Below are 19543 nucleotides of genomic sequence, written 5' to 3' on the forward strand. Positions count from 1 at the left end.
GTCTGATTGATTTAGATATGTGTTTATAAATGTGGGTTGTGATTGGATTCTTTTACATGATTGATGATGATGATCAGTGTCATCTCCAGGTATTTTTATTTGACATGTCAGCACAAGTTTGTTATAAGTTAGTTTTGTTAGTTTTAGTTTTGTTAGAAAGCTTCTTTTTCAGACTTCAAGTTTAATTTCCTTTTTAAAAGGTTGATGAGTTAATAATCAAATCAATTAATTTCTCTTTAGGTTTTTGATTTTTCCATATTATGTATTGATGGCCTAGTCAAGACCGTCTCGAATTATATAGAAGCCTTGTGCGAACTCATATTTGAAGAATTCAATAATGTAATAGTTCATCTATTCATAACTTTTCACTTCGGCTCCGTTTGGTAGGGTGTAAAACATTTTCCCGGAAAATTGTTTTCCTCCATTTTCAGTTTTACATTGTTTGGTTGGCAAAAGAATGTAAAACCAGTTTCCCTTAGGGTAAAATTACACTCCCAATGATGGAAAACCATTTTCCTTTCAAAATGAAGGGAAAACTGTTTTCCTTATCTCTCTTATACACTTTTCTCACTACCTCCTTACTTTCCCTTTCATTTTCCTTTCATTTCATCATTTTCCTTACATGAAACCAAACAACGGAAAACTAATTTTGGAATTGTGTTTTCCATTGTAAATTGTTTTCCATGAAAATCATTTTACACTGAAAATGTTTTACGCCCTACCAAACGGAGCCTTCATATAATCATATTATGAAAAAGAATAGTCCAAATAAGTAGATAAACCTTTTCTTTTTACTACTTGGACTTTCTCTATTTTGAGGCCCTCACAATTAAGGGGTCTTGTTCCATGGAACGTGTTGATGAATATGGTAAAAGCCAACCCTGAGCCTGGTTTAATTAGCTTCATTTTAGAGACTTAACAAGCCTCGCCTTTATAATCGTGTATATTAATTTAAAATATCCTCCCAATATTTTGAAGGCAAAAGCTAACGGATTCCCTGCAAGCGCTAGATAAGAAATATATTGTTCTATTTAATTACTCATATTTATATAAAATAATATAATAATGTCTAATTTCAATGCAATGCATTTAAATGCTTTGCATTGAAATTAAATGTTTTTCCTTTCCTTTTGAAGAACATTAAATGTTTTGCATTGAGATTATATATTATTCTATTATTTTGTATAAATATGATTAATTAAGTAGAACAATATATTTCTAATCTAGCACCCCGAGGAGTCCGTTAACGGGATCGTATTTCGAATATAATTGGCTCATCTACGAGCTAGAGGTGGGTAGCTATTTGCAAAACAATATAATATGAATAACTGAACAAAAAATACTCCACTTAATAACTCTTATCTAGATGATGTTATTTATTAATAAAAATATTTGCCATACCCTCTCTCTATATTTCTTTTTATGTTGTCCACTTGGAATATATTGGTCAAATTTACAAATTTATAACACTTTGATCATGTTTAGTTATTATTATATATGAAAATATATTGTCATGTGTAGACCTAGTTATTGGGCGGATCAGGGTCAGTGCGGGTCAATAGCGAGTCTGTCATAAAGGGTCACTTCATAAAGGGGTCGCTATCGGGTCAGGTTAATGCAGGTCGAGGGTCGAAACATGCCAATAATGGGCGGGTCGACAATCGAGTGAGAAAAATAATGAACGAAGAGAGACAAAAGTGAATATAATTGAATAGAAATTCATACATGTAATTGTTTTCAAAATATTTAATTTATCTTTTTATAAATTATTGAGATATTTTATCGGCCCTATATAATGACCCTGTCCAATTATAATGTCCATTAAATTCTTATCCAATAAAACCCTATAAATTTGACCCTAACTATCTAGTTATTTGGCTACCCTATCCAATAACCAGGTCTAGTTATGTGACATCTTGTTAGATTTGTATGTCTAGTTTAAGAATATTACCTTTTTATAATTTCTTTTACTACACTTATATAAAGATGTTAATGATCAAAGATGTATGTCAGAGATTGTGCAAAAGTAATTAAGTAGACAAGATGTTTTTGCCATTATATAATTGACTTTTTTTATTACTCCTCAAGAACAAGTACTTATTATCAGTTATACTTTATATCTTGTTTTTCAATAGCAGTTGGAGAATACTGTTTTATGCCACATTAAAATGGACAAGAAGATGTAAACCACAAACAAAAGGAAAATAAACAGCCAACTCTCTACTACTAAATATGGATTTACATACCAAAAACATATAAACAAATATAATAAAGAAATATCAGAGTACGAAATTAAATTGTTTACCTAATAATAATGAGATCGTCACTTGTTTATTTTTTTATTTTGGCAAATTTTATATAATATTTGATAATTTTTTCTCATTGGATTACTAGAAGCAAATTCCATATTATCATATTTATACCATGTTCGAGTTCTTTTACTCCCTATATCCCATAATATTGATTGCAACATTTTATTGAAAAATAGAGATGTCAATCACATCAAAATCTTCATGAAATTACAGCCAAAATTTGGTAATAAAATTCCCTTAAAAATAGGCAAATGAACGACCCTTATTAAAAGAACTTCTACCATTCCCAAAAACACAAACCATGCAAAACCAAAATCACAATCAATTCTTCGATCACACCCACCTCCAAAACAAAGAAAAAACAACAATACTTAGACTTCATTTCTCCCACTTGCACCCCTTTGAACATTCAACAATATAATTAAACCCCCACCCTCTCCAATATGGTAAGACCCTTTCAACCAATAACCCCAATTCCCTAATCATAACTTTCCTCTACCATAACCATAACCAAAAACTTAAACCCACAAACAGGTAAAAAAAAGCATATATATACGAGCGGTTGCAATAGCTGTTAGCTGTTGTCTGTTGGTTGTTGGCTGTTATCTGTTCGCTGTTGGCTGTTGGTTGTTGGCTGTTGGTTGTTGGCTCGGATCAATGGCAACCTTCAATGCGGAGCAATTACAACAGCTAAAACACATATTTGAGCGGTTTGATATGGACTCGGATGGAAGCCTAACACAACTCGAGCTCGCGGCATTATTAAGGTCCCTAGGGGTGAAACACACGGGTGACCAAATATATGCATTGTTAACAAATATGGACTCAAATGGCAATGGTTATATTGAGTTTGATGAGCTAACTCGAGCCTTATTACCTGAGCTTAACCAACATGACATTTTGATCAACCAAGAACAATTATTGGAGGTTTTCCGGTCGTTTGATCGCGACGGTAATGGATACATCACGGCAGCAGAGCTGGCAGGATCAATGGCAAAGATGGGTCATCCTTTAACGTACAAAGAATTGGCTGAAATGATGAAGGAAGCTGATACAAATGGAGATGGTGTTATTAGTTTTAATGAGTTTGCTTCTATTATGGGTAAATCTGCAGCTGAATTGTTTGGCCTAAATAATGCTAGTCCTGTTTCTACCCAATAAATGGATTCGATTCATTAGTTTGTGGGTGTTATGAATTTCCTTGGATTTGTGTCTTTTAATGACAAATTTTAATTGGAATGGTTTGTCTAATCATTAATGGTTGATGCAGATGATAGATTAACTTAGAATTATCATCATCGTATTTTGTGTGCTCTAATTCTAATTTGTTACATTAATTTCAAAGACTTCATCATTCTAGAATGAGATTTAGGAGCTGTTTGGCAATCGACTATTGGCTTTTGGCTGGTTTAGTTGGCTTGTTTGACTGACTGGAAACATTGACGGTATGTATTGGCTTTTTAAGTTGGTTGTTTAAGCCAACTGTTTGCAAAAGTATTTGACAAAATTATTTGTGGTTGTTGGCTGTTTATTAGAGTTCGTGGGTCAACAAGCCAATCCAAAAAGCTACTCCAGGCACCTTTTCAGCCAACCAAAAAGCCAATAACCAAACACTTTTTTTGGCGGTTTAAATCAGATTAAAAAGTCAAAAGCCAATGAAAAAGCCATTTATCAAACACGGCCTTAATATTCTACAAACCTTCGAGACTTTTTGGGTTTTGCCAATTTGGTGACGGCTGTTAGTTTTCTAGGAATTAATTTCAGATAAACCAAATGAGTCTGTTTTACTGGATGGATGAATTTATGCTGTGAATGAAACTAGATTTTGCTGATCTCTTTTACAGCTATTGTGTGCTAATTCAAAGTGCTTTTTACAGATTAAATTTGATTTTGACTGACTATATATATAAGTTGAGCTCAACTTCCATGAAAATGAAAATCGAGTTCAACAGTGCTTGATATAAAATTCAAGTAGAGACTAAGAAATATGATAGGCCTACAATTTTTATCAGGCATAGCATATGGAGTTTCTGAGCGATGAATTGTATGTAATGGCAATATATTCTACCAAAAATCAGCACAAGAACAGTTACCATCTTTAAAATGATGAAACCTGTTGATATCTCGAACAATGATCTCCCTCTTAGCGATGCTACTTATGAACTTTAGAACCGTATGACAGTCCCCACAAGTTCGTAAATTCTTGACTACGCGTATGACAGTACCACGAGCAGATTTAAGCAAGCCATATGCTACAGCCCATCTTTCACTATGCCATAACAAATGCTTCTCCTTCTCATGCTGTTTTAGTTCATGTAAAACAAAACTAGTATCTGGAACATAACCTCTCTTTCTCATCTCGGCATCCAACTCTTCGAGAAGACTAAGAAGCTCCTTCTGCATAGGATGAGACGACTCCCCTGCATAAAACACCTGACTCTCCTTTGCAAGTTCAATACAGCTATAACCAGGCTCTTTCTTTAAATCCATCATGGACATCAATCTGCGTACTTGAGACGCATTTCCCCACATAGAAGAAGCAGCATATGTATTAGAAAGTAAAATATATGTAGAAGGGTCTTTAGGTCTTAAATTCAGTAAATGATCAGCAACCCTAACTGCAACCTCTGTATTTTTATGTTTTCTGCAAGCACTTAACAAAGCAGCCCAAGCAGCTTCATCGGGATCATATGGCATCGTAGTAAGAAGTTTCTCAGCCTCAATAAGATGACCAGAACGGCTTAGAAGATCCAACAGGCATGTGTAATGATGCAAAGAAGGTCTCATTCCATGCTCCCCAACCATCAAATCAAAAAAATTTCTACCTTTGTTGACTAAACCAACATGGCTACATGCATAAATCAACCCAAGAAATGTTACTTCATTAGGTTTAACACCATCCTTGACCATCTCATCATAAAACGACAATGCTTCCTTCGCTTGGCCGTGTTGGGCCATCCCAACTATAATGGAAGTCCAAGACACAACATCTCGCTTTGATATGCAAGAAAAAATGCCTTTTGCTGCTAATAAGTCACTACATTTGGCATACATATCAATGAGTGCATTAGAAATGAATAAGTTGCGTTCAAACCCAAGCAGTATAACCAAACAGTGTAATTGCCTCCCTAGCTGGAGTGCTGCCATATTAGCAGATGCTGCAACAATGCTCGAAAGAACAAATGGATCAGCACTATGATCTATCTCTCTTCTCATTGTCATAAAAACACTACAAGCATCATTCCCATGACCGCTTTGCACCAACCCAGATATCAAAGCACTCCAAGACAACAAATTCTTATCAGGCATCCTCATAAAGAGCTCCATAGCATCATCTTTATGCCCAATCCGAGCATAACCCGATATCAAGGCCGTCCAAGAAATCGTACTCTTCACCTTAATCGAATCGAAAACCATCCTACCATAATCAAGGTTCCCACATTTCGAATACATATCAACAAGCGACGATTTAACTACATCATCATCATAAAAGGGTGACCCAACAAAATGAGCATGAACTTGTTTACCAAGCCTAATATTACCTAAGCTAGAACATGCCTTAACAAGACTAGCAATCACAAAATGATCAGGTTGTAACTTATCAACATTCCACATATCAATGAACATAAAGAGTGTTTTATGAGGAAGATTAGCATGATTATAAGCTGTGAGAATTGAAGCCCAAGAAATAAAGTCTCTTTGAGGCATTTCATCGAACACTTTGAGTGCATTTTTAATGACACCACATTTTCCATACATTTCAACAAGGGAGTTGGGTATAGGGCCATAGTGTTGAAGACCGAGCTTGAAGATCTGGGCATGGAGTTTTTGGCCTGAGGAGAGAGAATAGCGTTTGGCGCAAACTCCAAGATGGTGGAGATAGTGAGAACAAAGCATCCAATTTTTGAGTTTGTGTTTTTGGAGTATCAATGTTTATAAAGGGATAATCTTAGGGGATTCAGAAAAAATAGTAATGAAAGCTGAATTTGGCGGGTAATTGCGAGGAAATAAAACCAACGGTAACTTGATGATTTTCCTTGTTACATAAAGCCATAAAGGATATGAAAGGGTGGTTGTTCTAAAGCTAAATTCTACTCCCTCCGTCCCATAATATAGTGCCTATTTCATTTTTGGTGGGTCAAACTTTAAAATCTTTGACCGAATATTCTCATTTGTATATATAAAAAAACATATTCATGTGGGATCTTGTTAGATTCGTCTCAATGTGTAGTTTCATAATATCAACTTTTTATATTTTTTATAAATACGAAATTGAAGATATTAAAGGTCAAAGTTACATCTTGAAAACTGTGTAAAAAAGAAACAAGCACTATATTATGGGACGGAGGGAGTATAACAATCTATACTAATATATTAAAAGGCGTTCATAAGAATGTTTATGTGCCATGTGACACTCTCCTCTAAAATTGTAATGCAAATACTCTATTTTCATGTCAAACCCCTCAACTAAAAAAAATATGTCGTGTGGTTAGAAGGTATCGAACACGTGACATTTGAAATAGAAAGTGAAAGCTTAACCATTGATCCAACATAAAATCATTATTTAATATTTCAAAATAAAATATAATAATGTCTTGTAATTATATCTCATTAAAAGACTACACAAGTAGTTGGATACCTAACATATTAATGGTAATGATAGTAGACATTGTAGACATAAACTCTTACTCCAATTTCTTGTATTCTTCAAATTATGACGTCAATTTTTTCCTCACAAGACAAAAAATTACGAAAAGAAACAATCCGGAGCATCGCCCGGAACACAAACTAGTTTGATATGAAAAGGTGGTTGATATGTGGAGCCTAGAGGTGTGAAACTGTGAATCATGCGAGTCGAGTTCGAGTTTGGGTTAGTTCGACTCAGCTTGTTAATTTCGAGTCGAGCTTACTCAAGTCGAGTTTTGACCGAATTGAGCTTTGACCGAGTAGCTTGCAAGTGTCCCAGATTAAAAACAACCATAAGATAGAAAATATGTCGTCTTTTGCTATAGATAATTGGATGTTCGAACTTCTCACAAGTTTTCGAGTCGAGTATTATGAGTTGCTCAGCTAGACTCGTCGATATCTTGAGTCAAGCTCGAGTTCGATTCGAGCTCACTCGAGTCAAGCTTTGACCGAGTCAATCTCGAGTAGCTCGCGAATTGTCTAGTTTCATTTACATCCCTTAGTGAAACCTACTCAAGCAATAAACACAGTTGTGGCGTGATAATGAAAATTTTTGTAGCTCAAATAACTGAAAGGATTGATTTGGAAAGTTTAAGTGGCACATAACGCCAAAATGATATTGACTTACCATTAAAGATGCTCTTAAAGTAATGACGAAAGTTGATTGCACTTAAAACTATAGTTTAGTCACTTACATTTACATCTCCAAAATTTATCTTTTATGACCCTTTTTATATTTGTCCATAAGAACATGGGTGGTAAATCTCATGATCGACCAGATGTTTTTCCCTTATTCGATGATGATCAACCAAATGGTTTTCAGGTTCCAAATCACTGTTTAATTTACAATTGTTTGCTACTTACATTCAAGCCATCAACATATTATATCTCCTAGTATAAACAATCAGTTCCCAGACAATCATCTTAATACTTTCTCCGTTTCGTTGTAAATGCAACAAATGGGTATTATGTGTGAGATATAAAATATTCATTTGTTCCATTTAAAACGAAACGGAGGAAGTATACATTTACGTGACTAGGAAACAAAGACAATTACATTTACATGGGGACAAAAGTTTCAAGCTTTCTCATTTACAAGATACATTTGGTCTATGCCCTTTACTTTTCTTCAATTATTTCCAAAAGAACACATTTATAGAATTTTCAAGTTTCATCCCTAGAGTTGGAAAAAAAATTGTTGAAATGAAAAGAGCATAGGGGTTGTATGATCAACTGCTGCACCTCCAATTCCAAATCACAGCTACTGTGTGTACGTCTGTGTTGTATGTTCACCTGTATAGATTTGCTATTTCATCTCTATATCTATCTGCAACTACGTCTCTTCGGATCTTTAAGGTCGGAGTCATTAGACCGCTATCGATCTGAAATAATACACAGATGAAAATTTTAGCATACCAAAGGACAGAAACTACACTCCATTCTCTAATATTTGTCAAAATTAGTAAACATTGACGGCATTTTTCTCTATATAAGTGTATAAAGATACTATCGTGTGCAATCTTGTTAGATATGCTTGGATGGTTTCGAAATATCAACAGCATTTATATTCTTAAAGTACATCGATTAAGATCTACATGAGCAAACGAGTTAAAAAATTTTGGAATAACAATTAGAGAGCAGAGGGAGTATATGGTCCTCTGAAGCTAAAAAGCACATACCGTGAAAGGTTCATCCACAATTAGCACTGGACCAACTTGAAACGAGAACTCTGAAGTCCTGTGATTTGGAAAAACTTCGTTAGAACAAAAATTAATAAACAATTTGTAATAACAAGTATATCATATGATAAAATTCCTACCACTTTCTCAACTCCTCGCGTAAAAGGTTTGTCAACCTTTCCTTTTTCAGTTCACTAGCATCTGCATCAATAAGAGACGATCTCTTTGCTGCCTGTAAAGCCTCTTCTTTGTTTGGAACGATGATAGCTCCAAGACGTCGTTGGTCCTGGACAGCATAAACAGTAAGCCAATTTTTAACCAAATCCAGTATTGTACAGCAGAACAAGATATGAAAACAAAAAGCGTCTGCTAACCTGGCCAATGATAACAATTTGTTCAATTAGACTACTTCTCACGGCCGCTTCTTCGATTTCCGAGGGCTCTACATTTTCACCTAATGAACAAAGAGATCCTGCATCACTAGAAAATAGCAGAGCGTAGGGGCAATGAACTGGTCTATGTCACATGGTCTGACGAAACGTTTATGATTGGACCACTTAACCTTTTACCTTTCTTTATAACTTACAACCAATTTGCTTTGCTATCTAACTTTGTACCTTTATTTTCAACTTTGCTGAAGACTGACATACCATCTTTTACAGGAATTTCCCCAAGGGATGAGAAAGAAAAACTTATCAAAAGTGATGGGTGAATCAGTTCTTGAATTACCTGTCGAGAGAACTATAGTATCTTTTGCACGTCCTTCAAGAACAAGAACACCTCCACAAAGCCGGCTTCTTCCCGATGAATGACAAGGTGATATCCATCCTAAATCTCCCGTGTTCAACCAGCCATTGTCATCCAAAACTTGCCTTGTAGCGGATGGATTCTGCAAAGATATCATTAAAGAAAATAAACATATATAGATAATCCGAAATCTCTTTTGCTCTAGAATGTTGTAATGTTGAATACATAGGTATACCTTGAAATAGCCTGTCATCACTTGTGGGCCCCTAACTTTGATAATGCCTTTCGAACCAGGTGATAAGACCTCATCTGTATCAGCATTTACAACTTTAATTTCTGTACGCTTAAGTGGATGACCAACCGATCCTAAAATCTTCAAGAGAATGAACAATTACGATGTATCAAATATTATATTCCTCAATTGAAGATAGGAGAAAAAATCATGAAGATAAGCTACTAACATTATAGGCTGGTCGTCTAGCGGCAACAACAGGAGAAGATTCAGTCAGACCATACCCATTCTGCACTATAATACCGATTGCCTACACATGTGAAGGAATAAGCTTGTGGACAATGCATCTATCCAAAATATACATAGTTATTAGTGAGCAAGTATGAAACCTCAAAGAACTTGTCGATATGCAAAGGTAAACTACCACCTCCACTTATGCCTGCCTGCAGAATACAGAGAACTAGATAAGGATTTCCCCTCCATATAGAGAGATCAGGTCAATCTAAAGCTGAGAGATCAGATCAATCTAAAGCTGCTGAATCAGCTTTCTTGAATGTGCCAGTTGAAGTATTTCTTAAGATGACAAATGCGGCTTGTAGTAAATAGAAATATCTTTAAACTCCAAGTTTAATAATCAAGCCTAATAAGTAAGCAGAAGCACGTCACCAGATAATATAAAAAAAAATGACCAAATGAAGAAAGCATTCCAAGTAAAAGATTCACATGATGCACCTTTGAAATCCCGATAGCAGATTTGATTTTACTATACAATAGCAGCTTGGCCAAATTATGTATTGGCCACAAAACTGTTGCAGCTATTCCTGCCCAAAGCCAATCCACAAGTGCTATGAGGTAAGACTGTTGCTGCTGCTTCTTAGGCAGATATTTCCCCTACATAGGAAGGCTCAAATGAAACAGATAATCCCGATAGCAGACTGTTGCTGATGATGCAATGCACTCGCAGGCCAAAACACAGTACAAGAATATCACAAGCTTAAAAAGTAATAAAATATAGGAAGAAATGGCTTTAGTTCGTGAGTAACCTGCACCAAATTTATATTTGGTGTCATATAGGCCATTTTATTCTTAAATATATACACGGATAAACCAAGAATAAAGGTCCTTCCATCTTGAAAAATTTACTCTCAACAACTAAAAGTTAAAACCTACCAAAGATCATTGTTTCAAGATTGGTATATGCATAAATTTCATACTAGCTAGTTGCATATTAAAAAGTCATGCACATATGCCAAAGGAAAGTTCTTTAACTGATCAGATGAATTGATGTGACATGTTCATCGTGGCAGTAGTCTATAATTCCTTCAAATCGTCCTTCCTGATTCCCTCATACTTTTAGAATTCCTCTAATCACTAAAGAATCATAATATGAACACATTCATTATTGAGTAAAATACTCCTCTAGATTTTGAGAGTGGATCAAGGTTAGTAGGTTACATTTATGCAGGCCTAGTAAAGAAAATTTCAGACGTATTAAATTTCATTGCATAGTTTGCAGATTAAACAGAAAATAATGCCCCCTGTAAATATGATTTACATGCACAAGAGAGAAATATTAGCTCAAATACAAACCTCATAAATCCTCTTAAGCTCCATGTATGTCAAACTAATCTTTATGAGTGCAAGAGCAATGATCTTTCGAACAGCAGAGTTTGCTGCAATCTGCTTCTGAATTGCACTGCAAGACATAAAGTTGCAAAATTTCAAGGGTACACATAAAAAGTTCCAAAGAATAGTACCATAAATGTTAAAGAAGGCAAATTGACTAGACAACTTCATTAGCAGCATAAGGATACTGATCGAGGTTAATATTTACATCCCATTGCCAATTTGAAGATATATGGCACCTAAACATGCACCTGGCAGTGTAAATAACAAACCACACTTGTGTGTAATTTGTTGCGTACAACCTTGATTAAGGGGTAAATTATGTTGTTAGCAGTTCTAACTTCTAGAGGCTTTCAACTAAGAAGATAACCACTAATTTACCGGTTCACCCATCACCAAGCCACTGTATCTCTTTTTGGAAAGCCAAAATGGACAGAATATCGTTCGATGTATAAGTTATAGTGTTCAAAAAAAAGAAAGCAAATAAGAAACACAACTTTAACAGCAGCTGGATTTGAGACTGAAACTGCAGTAACTTTTAAAGCCAAAAGCAAAATAGATAATACAGGAAATGTTCAGGAAGCGTGTCGTGTACATTAATACGCAGGAATGGAAGCTACATAGTACAGATAAAATGACAACGTTGCTTTATAAATAATGGAGTATTTTTGCATAGATGTCAGAAAGCTGATCAGTCAGCATGACTAATCCGTAAGATAACTAACCTGTAGAGTGTTTCGTAGACCAATGGAACAGAAATCAGGTAATCAGGTTGATAATTTTTTAAATCCTCCTGTTGTCACAAGTAGAATACAAAGTTCTCAACGGAAGAGATTTCATATGTTCAAAACTTGCAGAGAAATGTCAAGGCAAGGATAAGATATAATCCAATTAGATACCTTCAGGTTCTTTACGGTAGTATACACTTGCTCTATTCCATATGAGAAGATGAAATACTCAGCTGCGCGTTCATAAGCATGCCAAGGGGGCAGCATGCTCAGAAATTTATCTCCAGCTCGAACAGGTACAACATCCCATAAACTCTTGATCTAAAATAACAGGACACAGTCACACAAGTACACCATAATGCAACTTTCATCATAATTCTCAATGCTTGTTTCAGAAAAAATAAACATCAGAAAAAAATTGAAAAAATAAATGATAAAATTGTTCAAAAGAAAGACAATTCTACTCAAACAATGTGAAGAGATAGGCTTTCCGAATTCTCACGAGATACGATCCCTGAACTTTTGCATATGACAAATTGTTTGTCCTTTGTGAGGGGTGTTATCTGAACGAAGTGCAATGATAAATGCATACATAGACCTTTTTGACTTTGTAAGATTAGAAACCACAGGAGTGTGCAATACATCTTCTCATGGGAAGGTCAAAATATACATACTGGCACAGCCTATTCCTAAATGCCTAGACAGTGGAGACTAGTAAAGGGAAGACACAACGTAGAAAAAGTTTTACAAACGTCCTAGATGATATGTTCACGTGAATACATTAAATAATATGATTAGATCAAATATTTATGAAACACATACTAATCCCATTGTAACAGGGACCTGGATTTGAATGCCAAAAGTGACTCTGGTTTGAACTTTAGATACAAATCCTTTGAGTTAGTCTTATTTGGCCATGTTGCTATGTTATACCTTCATACATAATAACATATTGACCAAACTAGACTATCAATGGAAAGATCTAAATCATGTATATATGTCACTTGGCATGTGATAATTGCAGCTGTTTCTGGTTAGGTTAATCAGCAACCCCACTGAACAATTCCAAGTGTTATTTCGAAAAGCGTATAATAACAAATATACAAGTGTCTTGCATCAAGTGGTCACTCTAAAGTATAAAGCAATTAGTAGAGCTTGAAAAGTAGAGAACAGTTTGGATAGCATATTCCAAGTTCAAGGATAGAGGGACTAGAAGGAAAGGGGGAGGGGGGGGGGAGGTTAATACCTGGTGCAGAAGATTCCGGTGTGTAATCATTACACCCTTTGGGTTGCCCGTGGTTCCACTAGTATACATCAGCGTGGCAACATCATCAGAGCTTATGGGCTCATAAGAGTATAATTTCCCTGAAATCATGTGAGCCATAAATCTTGCTTGCTAGTAATATAATATAGCCTTGAAAATTACTTTGGCAGGTGCAGAACCAGATGATTTTAAAACTATTTGAACATTCAACATATAGATTCTTTTTGAGATGTCTGTTGTCTATAGAGTCAACTCAGTCAAATATACCCTCTGAAAAACTTTCTGTCTCTTTCATAGTCTCATTTCCTCTTTTTCTACAACACACAAAAGCAGAACAGGGAGGAGGAAAGATGTTAAGAATCAGGGACTCTAATTATGTTCATGGGGCACTAACCAAAGAACGACACGTTATTCTAAACGTCAAGAACAGCCAATAAAACATTCATTCTCAACAAATATGCCAGGGATGCTCCTCTAAGAAAATGGACTTCATACTGATAAGGGAACTAATGCAGGTGCACACTCAAGGAAAGAGCAGCACATTAGAGTCTGTTTGTTGATTTTTTTTAGGATAGGAACACAAACATTAAATACATCTCCTAGTAAAAAAAAGTAAACACAAAAAAATTATAGCTGCATCTTATGGCGAACTTCATATTTGTTCTGGCCAAAAAACCCTATTTACTTTAGCATTCTGGCTTTTGAACACTGATTTTTACTCATTAATGAATTTTTTTATGTTCAACAATGTTCATGAATTCGACAGACTACAAGATCACAACACTCAAATAGTCTTATTAGCCTTGGACAAAACATAATCTAAAAGTAGTATACTAGTTATTACTTATTAAGCAAAGATTGTGCAAAGAACACATATCAAGAAACCTCCTTTTACCCCCACTCCCCTTTTCAAATAAGCAAAAAAGTAGATTATAAATCCATGAGAGAATCCTGCCTTACTAGCATCATAAGAGTCACTCAGATGTTTCCGACTTTCTTTTCCCATTGCTATTATTTCGCTGTAGTTGAAAACTGAAAGTCTATCAGACACTGCTTCACTCAAATCTGATTTCTCTCCCCAGAGCAAAATCACAAATTTCGTTGATGCCTGGCCAACGAACAAGTCGGCCATTCGATTAAATAATGCAGGATTATCCACAAGGAGTGCAACGCTGCAGAGAAACGTATAAGCTATCAACATACCAGACCTTTGCATATCTAGAAACGCAAGAGTGGGAAAAAAGAGCAACTCCATGTAGATTAAATATAAAAAAGCTCATAGTTATAAAGTAGCTATCCAAGAACCATTGAATATTTTGTCTTGACCATAATAAGTGCATATTCTCCCCAAGACAAACTGTTCAGCCATCAGTGGTACCCAAAAGAAATAGTTTGATAGATTTCAAAAACCTCTTAGCTAGTTTGTCAACAGAACTAAGCTTAAATAGCCATTAATATCTCATTATGCACTGTGCTAAGGAAGTCTCGAGGAACAACTGATATCTAGAATCTTAACTAGCTGAATGGAGTTCGGTAAAAGACAACTCTAAGATAATTATGTCAATACCTTATAACTTTCATTTCAAAAAAAAAAAAAAGCTGAACCACTTGTTTCTTCTTTAGGAAATTCTAGTCTTGCTAACCTCTCAGAATGATTGTATATCTGCAATAGTTCTTCTGTGGATGACCTTGACCCCCTCACAACATTGATAGCACCCATTGCCATAGTACCTGCATTAAAAGAACAGTGCAATTTTTGGATAAGGAGGAACCATTTATATAAGCATGTGAATTGTTGGCCCATCAAATTTATCAATTACCATAGACAAGCAAGAGAGAACTCAGATATACAGAGAAAAGATGACCATCATCAAGGTCAGTCTCCCTTTGATGTACTTCAAAGAATGGAGCACGAGCCAAGTAGAAGTTTCATAACTATGACCTCTCACCTTAGTATTCAAGAATCGGACGCATTGCCACAATCTCATCCATAGAATGAGTCACTCCCAACAACGGATCCTTTTCGTCCCAAGGAGTACAACACCATAGCGTGTCTCTTACCACAATGACTCTGATGAGGCTTTTCCCATATATGGCATGCTAGAAGGTCATATTCAATTTATGCAGCCTTAATGTATAATCACGAGGAGGCACCTTCAGCATGATCCCTAATGTTATAAGGAGGCTATCTTCGTCACCATTTCACTGACTATTTACACACCGCCTACAGTCATTAGGCCATCTAATACCACCAAACTGCATTTGTATAAACATAAAAAGAATTGCTTTTACTTGGGAATCACGAAGCTATTTGAAAAGACTTGCATTTGTTAAATGGAGACAGCAGAAGACTTCATGAAAGATAATCTAATTGTATTTAAGAGCATTTCTGCACCAAAAGGGTCATAAAGATAGAACACTTGGTAAAACAGCATGAAGTCTTCCCTGTCCTCTCCTCTAAGGATGTCCCAAATTGTTTGTAAGAGTTTTACTTACAATACCATTAGATACTCACATAAACGTCCACATGCTTATTCTATAGTTTTATTATCTATCTATAAATGCTAAGCTGACCATTTATACGATAGACTAAACTTGTGAAAACAAACACTATGGCACAGAGGGAATGGGTAGACTTGGAACCTTTTTCTTCAGAAGGTGGTACTAAGAAAGTTCTGATAAGAATGAATCATGCTCGATCCTTCTTTCATCAGCAGTCTATGGACTAGATATATGGACTAGAAATCCAGGGTTCTTTTTGAAAAATTGCCATAAGATATGACGCAATTGTAAAAACGAAGTTGCAACATCAACTTATCATTAGTAACTAGTAACTACACATAAAACAATAAACTATATAGCAGAGATGTGGAGGGAAATATCAAGGACAACGAATAAGTACCTTGGTCAGCAATTAACCAACGACATGAATTATCTGCAAAAAGTGCAACCTTTTCATATGGCTCTATGCCAACAACTCTTAGGCCTTCAGAGAAATCCAAAATCTCCTGCTCAAGCTGCAACAAGACTAAAAAACTCAATAAGAGGAAAACCATACAGCAAGAACAAGGTCTCTAACCAACTCTCAGATGTCAGACCACAGAAGTAGAAACACATAAAAAAAATATACTGTTTTTACAATCACAATACTAATATAACTTAATTCTTAGAAGCATACAAAAGCCAAAAAAAGAAAACTCCGGAGGGGGTGGATACAAGTACAAGTATCTAATTGCTTTACAAACTTGAAGAGTTGAAGGTGTAAGGGAAGTACATGAGAAGATCATAAAATATTTTGTAACAAATATAAAATATACATACATAGGAAAGAAATTACCTGCTTATAAGTCAGCTCTAAAGGAGGTTCATGATATCGATCTATCAAAGCAGTCCGATCAGCATACTTTTCTGCAGCAGTTCTCCAAATATCAGGAACTGTTTTCCAGTCGCTAGAGCCCAACAATACACGATTGTATAATATCTCATGTTCTAGTAAAGGTGCGCACCTCCTTTTTTGCAACTCCTCTGTCTGTGACAGAAATTTTTAGAACCAAATGTGTCAGCAGCTTCTCATGCAAACGATAACAAGCTCTCGGCCTGTCTGTAGCAGAAAATCACTGATCTTAAATTTCTGATCAAAAAATTTAAGTTTTTTTTACTAACCAATGGAACTGAGCTAAAAGTCCCCTTGTAAAAGGACATTATTCTTGAATGCACAAAACCAACTTTGAAAGGATATCAAGCAGTGTAAAATAAAGACCCTTCCACTTCCGTAAAGGTCCAAAAGCAAAAAAAAGTCCATCTGTCCTAGGAATTGTATGTAAAGATATGTAAGGGACTTAAGTAGGAAAAGAGTCAATCAACAGAAAATTGAGACAATTCTGAGAGATGATATATTAAAATACAACACATTCTGTTTAAGACCTTCAACTTCTACATGATGGGGCACTTAAGCTCTTATATCTAGGAAATTGCAGGCAATAACAATGTGATGAAATATATAAGGCCCTCTAAAAATATAATATAATCCCCTCTAAAATTACGATTTAAGGCCCTCTAATTATACAATATACGCAATCTCTGGACAACATAAGATGAAGGGTAATCAAAACTGAAACACTAACAAGGACAAAAAATTTATAAAGCATTCTCAGGTAAGTCAGGCAAGAAAATCAGATGGACTAATCTCAGGGACCATACGAATAAAACCACCTCAGTCGACACTGATAGGACATGTTTTAGGCTCCGTTTGGTAGGGCGTAAAACATTTTCAGTGTAAAATGATTTTCATGGAAAACAATTTACAATGGAAAACACAATTCCAAAATTAGTTTTCCGTTGTTTGGTTCGATGTAAGAAAAATGATGAAATGAAAGGGAAAGTAAGGAGGTAGTGAGAAGAGTATACAAGAGAGATAAGGAAAATAGTTTTCCCTTCATTTTGAAAGGAAAATGGTTTTCCATCATTGGGAGAGTAATTTTACCCCAAGGGAAAATGGTTTTACACTCTTTTGCCAACCAAATAATGTAAAACAGAAAATAGAGGAAAACAGTTTTCCGGGAAAACGTTTTACGCCCTACCAAACGGAGCCTTAGTTCATAATTCAAGCCTCAAACATCGAAAGAACCTTCTGACCCCTCCCCCCTCACCACCACCACCACCACCACCTCAAATCACTTCTTGTTAGTGTTGCAAACTACTTCCCAGGTCCACCCTTGATCCCCAGAGCTCACAAGTACAATCGTTCGAGCTAGAATACCACTCCTACTAGTAATCAAGTCGTAGTTTCACAAGGGCCATCATTGTACAGCCAACTACCCAATAAAATCTAAGCACCAAGCTTCACAACACCTTAATTCCTCATAACTACCTCCTTCAAGATCATCCAAATTTCCAATTACATAGAAGCAACTAAGCAAGTTAAGTATTTTTATATTTCTTCACAAAAACTTCCAAGCAAATTAACCCAAGAAAAAAATCACCACAAAAAAGGTTTTTTATATCAAAAATTCAATCACCTGAACAAATTCTAAGGAGATAAAATACAATTTCTACCAATCAACAAACAAATTCAGTAACTTGGTATAATTCCCACTCCACTTCTTCCACAACAAATTACATAACTAAACAAAACTAAGATCAAAACTTTATAATCACATGAAAAAACTCCATATTAAACAACAATACATTAGCCAAAAAAATCAAATATTTAATAAATAACATAATTCTTTAAATCAATCTACCTCAGCAGTTTGAGAACAAACACAACCAAGCTTACGTTGAAACGACCCATGTTGTTTCCAACAACGACGGTTAAAATTAGTCAACACCCATTTGGAATTACAAGGAAAAAATTGAAGGGTAAATTTCTGATGATTAAAAGAGTTTAAAAACATCCCAGAATTCAAGGAAATGTTACAAGGAATAGTGGAAGCCATTGTAATAGGAATTACAGGAGATGTTGTCAATATATATATATATGGCTGCTTCAGATAATGCAAGATAAAAAGAAAAAGAGAGGTTACTCAAATAAGCTCAAAGAGTGTGACTTTTAGTTACGCAGAGATTGATGGAATGGAGTTATTATAACGGAAATAAATGGGAGAAAGAATTGTGGGATTATTTCTTATTTTTACTAGTAATTTTTACTTTTTAATACCTTTCTACTCCTCCTTTCCCTCCAATTTTTATTAGTTTAACTTATGACACTGTTTAATAAGAGTACTAATATTTGATCCCGAACGTTGCTCTGGGTTGGTTGTTTTACAAATATGATATGCATTTTTTCCATTCCATTAAAATATACTCCCTCCGTTTCCTAAAGATCTTCCCTCTTTCCGTTTAAGGGTGTTTCCAAAAGATCTTCCCTCTTTTGCTTTATTCCTTAATTGGCAAAACAAATTTCCCTATTTACCCTCTCATGTCACTATCATATAGTCCAACATTACATTATTAATTCAATTTTACTCCTTTTCTCTCTCCTACTTTAACCCATTTTTATTTGTTTATTTATCTTAACCCCTTTCTCTCTCCTACGTTACTCACACCATGCCCCACACAACTTGATTTTCCTTGGTATCTGTAGGAACAGTAAGTGGGAAGATCTTTAGGAAACGGAGGAAGTATTAAGGAAAACTTAACATTTAAAAGGTACATATATATATAATAATGTGGATAATCAAAACATGATTAAAAGTTGGTTGAGACGGTAAATGTGTCATATATAATTGCAAGAGGTCACAGATTCAAATCTTGTTGCAAGCTAATTT

General features: G+C 35.2%; 3 protein-coding genes across 6 annotated transcripts; 1 reads left to right on the top strand and 2 right to left on the bottom strand.

Annotated features, from left to right (window-relative positions):
* Nucleotides 1–2450: 2450 nt before the first annotated feature.
* Nucleotides 2451–6407, bottom strand: LOC104889721 (pentatricopeptide repeat-containing protein At4g14050, mitochondrial). Of its 2 annotated transcripts, XM_010675018.4 has the most exons (3): nt 4406–6407; nt 3190–3360; nt 2451–3083 (listed from the first exon to the last, which is right to left on the bottom strand). In XM_010675018.4, the coding sequence occupies exons 1-2, from the start codon at nt 6207–6209 to the stop codon at nt 3317–3319; spliced, it is 1848 nt and encodes a 615-aa protein (XP_010673320.2). In that variant the 5' UTR covers nt 6210–6407; the 3' UTR covers nt 2451–3083; nt 3190–3316. The 2 variants fall into 2 exon arrangements, with proteins under 2 accessions (XP_010673320.2, XP_019103936.2); XM_019248391.3 differs by lacking the exons at nt 2451–3083; nt 3190–3360 and having other exon boundaries at nt 4132–5871; nt 5955–6133.
* Nucleotides 2970–3566, top strand: LOC104889722 (probable calcium-binding protein CML15). The gene has a single exon (XM_010675019.3). It carries the CDS (start codon nt 2970–2972, stop codon nt 3471–3473), a length of 504 nt encoding a protein of 167 aa, XP_010673321.2. The 3' UTR covers nt 3474–3566.
* A 1624-nt stretch (nt 6408–8031) lies between the features above and the next one.
* On the bottom strand, nt 8032–18832 carry LOC104889723 (probable acyl-activating enzyme 16, chloroplastic). Of its 3 annotated transcripts, XM_048640065.1 has the most exons (19): nt 18518–18714; nt 16781–16803; nt 16612–16682; nt 16177–16291; nt 14918–15005; nt 14235–14446; nt 13257–13375; nt 12182–12331; nt 12008–12075; nt 11247–11352; nt 10389–10547; nt 10046–10099; nt 9886–9966; nt 9660–9797; nt 9407–9566; nt 9052–9131; nt 8818–8963; nt 8678–8735; nt 8032–8380 (listed from the first exon to the last, which is right to left on the bottom strand). In XM_048640065.1, exons 1-19 carry the CDS (start codon nt 18565–18567, stop codon nt 8288–8290), a joined length of 1971 nt encoding a protein of 656 aa, XP_048496022.1. In that variant the 5' UTR covers nt 18568–18714; the 3' UTR covers nt 8032–8287. The 3 variants fall into 3 exon arrangements, with proteins under 3 accessions (XP_048496022.1, XP_010673322.2, XP_048496021.1); XM_010675020.4 differs by having other exon boundaries at nt 16612–16803; nt 18518–18832; XM_048640064.2 differs by lacking the exon at nt 10389–10547 and having other exon boundaries at nt 16612–16803; nt 18518–18832.
* Nucleotides 18833–19543: the final 711 nt, after the last annotated feature.

The sequence above is a fragment of the Beta vulgaris genome, chromosome 3, assembly GCF_026745355.1.
Source record: "Beta vulgaris subsp. vulgaris cultivar EL10 chromosome 3, EL10.2, whole genome shotgun sequence".
Taxonomy (NCBI): Eukaryota; Viridiplantae; Streptophyta; class Magnoliopsida; order Caryophyllales; family Amaranthaceae; genus Beta; species Beta vulgaris.

What these genes read in the sequence shown, in the direction of transcription:
- LOC104889722 (XM_010675019.3), top strand. Translation starts at nt 2,970, where the DNA reads ATGGCAACCTTCAATGCGGAGCAATTACAACAGCTAAAACACATATTT.
- LOC104889721 (XM_010675018.4), bottom strand. Translation starts at nt 6,209, where the DNA reads ATGCTTTGTTCTCACTATCTCCACCATCTTGGAGTTTGCGCCAAACGC. An exon ending in GTTTCATCATTTTAAAGATG is followed by an intron (nt 3,361 to 4,405) that starts GTAACTGTTCTT and finishes CATTTGTATCAG; the next exon opens with CTTCCTTCATCATTTCAGCC.
- LOC104889723 (XM_010675020.4), bottom strand. Translation starts at nt 18,712, where the DNA reads ATGGCTTCCACTATTCCTTGTAACATTTCCTTGAATTCTGGGATGTTT. An exon ending in CTACCGTAAAGAACCTGAAG is followed by an intron (nt 12,076 to 12,181) that starts GTATCTAATTGG and finishes TTGTGACAACAG; the next exon opens with GAGGATTTAAAAAATTATCA. An exon ending in CTAGACGACCAGCCTATAAT is followed by an intron (nt 9,798 to 9,885) that starts GTTAGTAGCTTA and finishes ATTCTCTTGAAG; the next exon opens with ATTTTAGGATCGGTTGGTCA.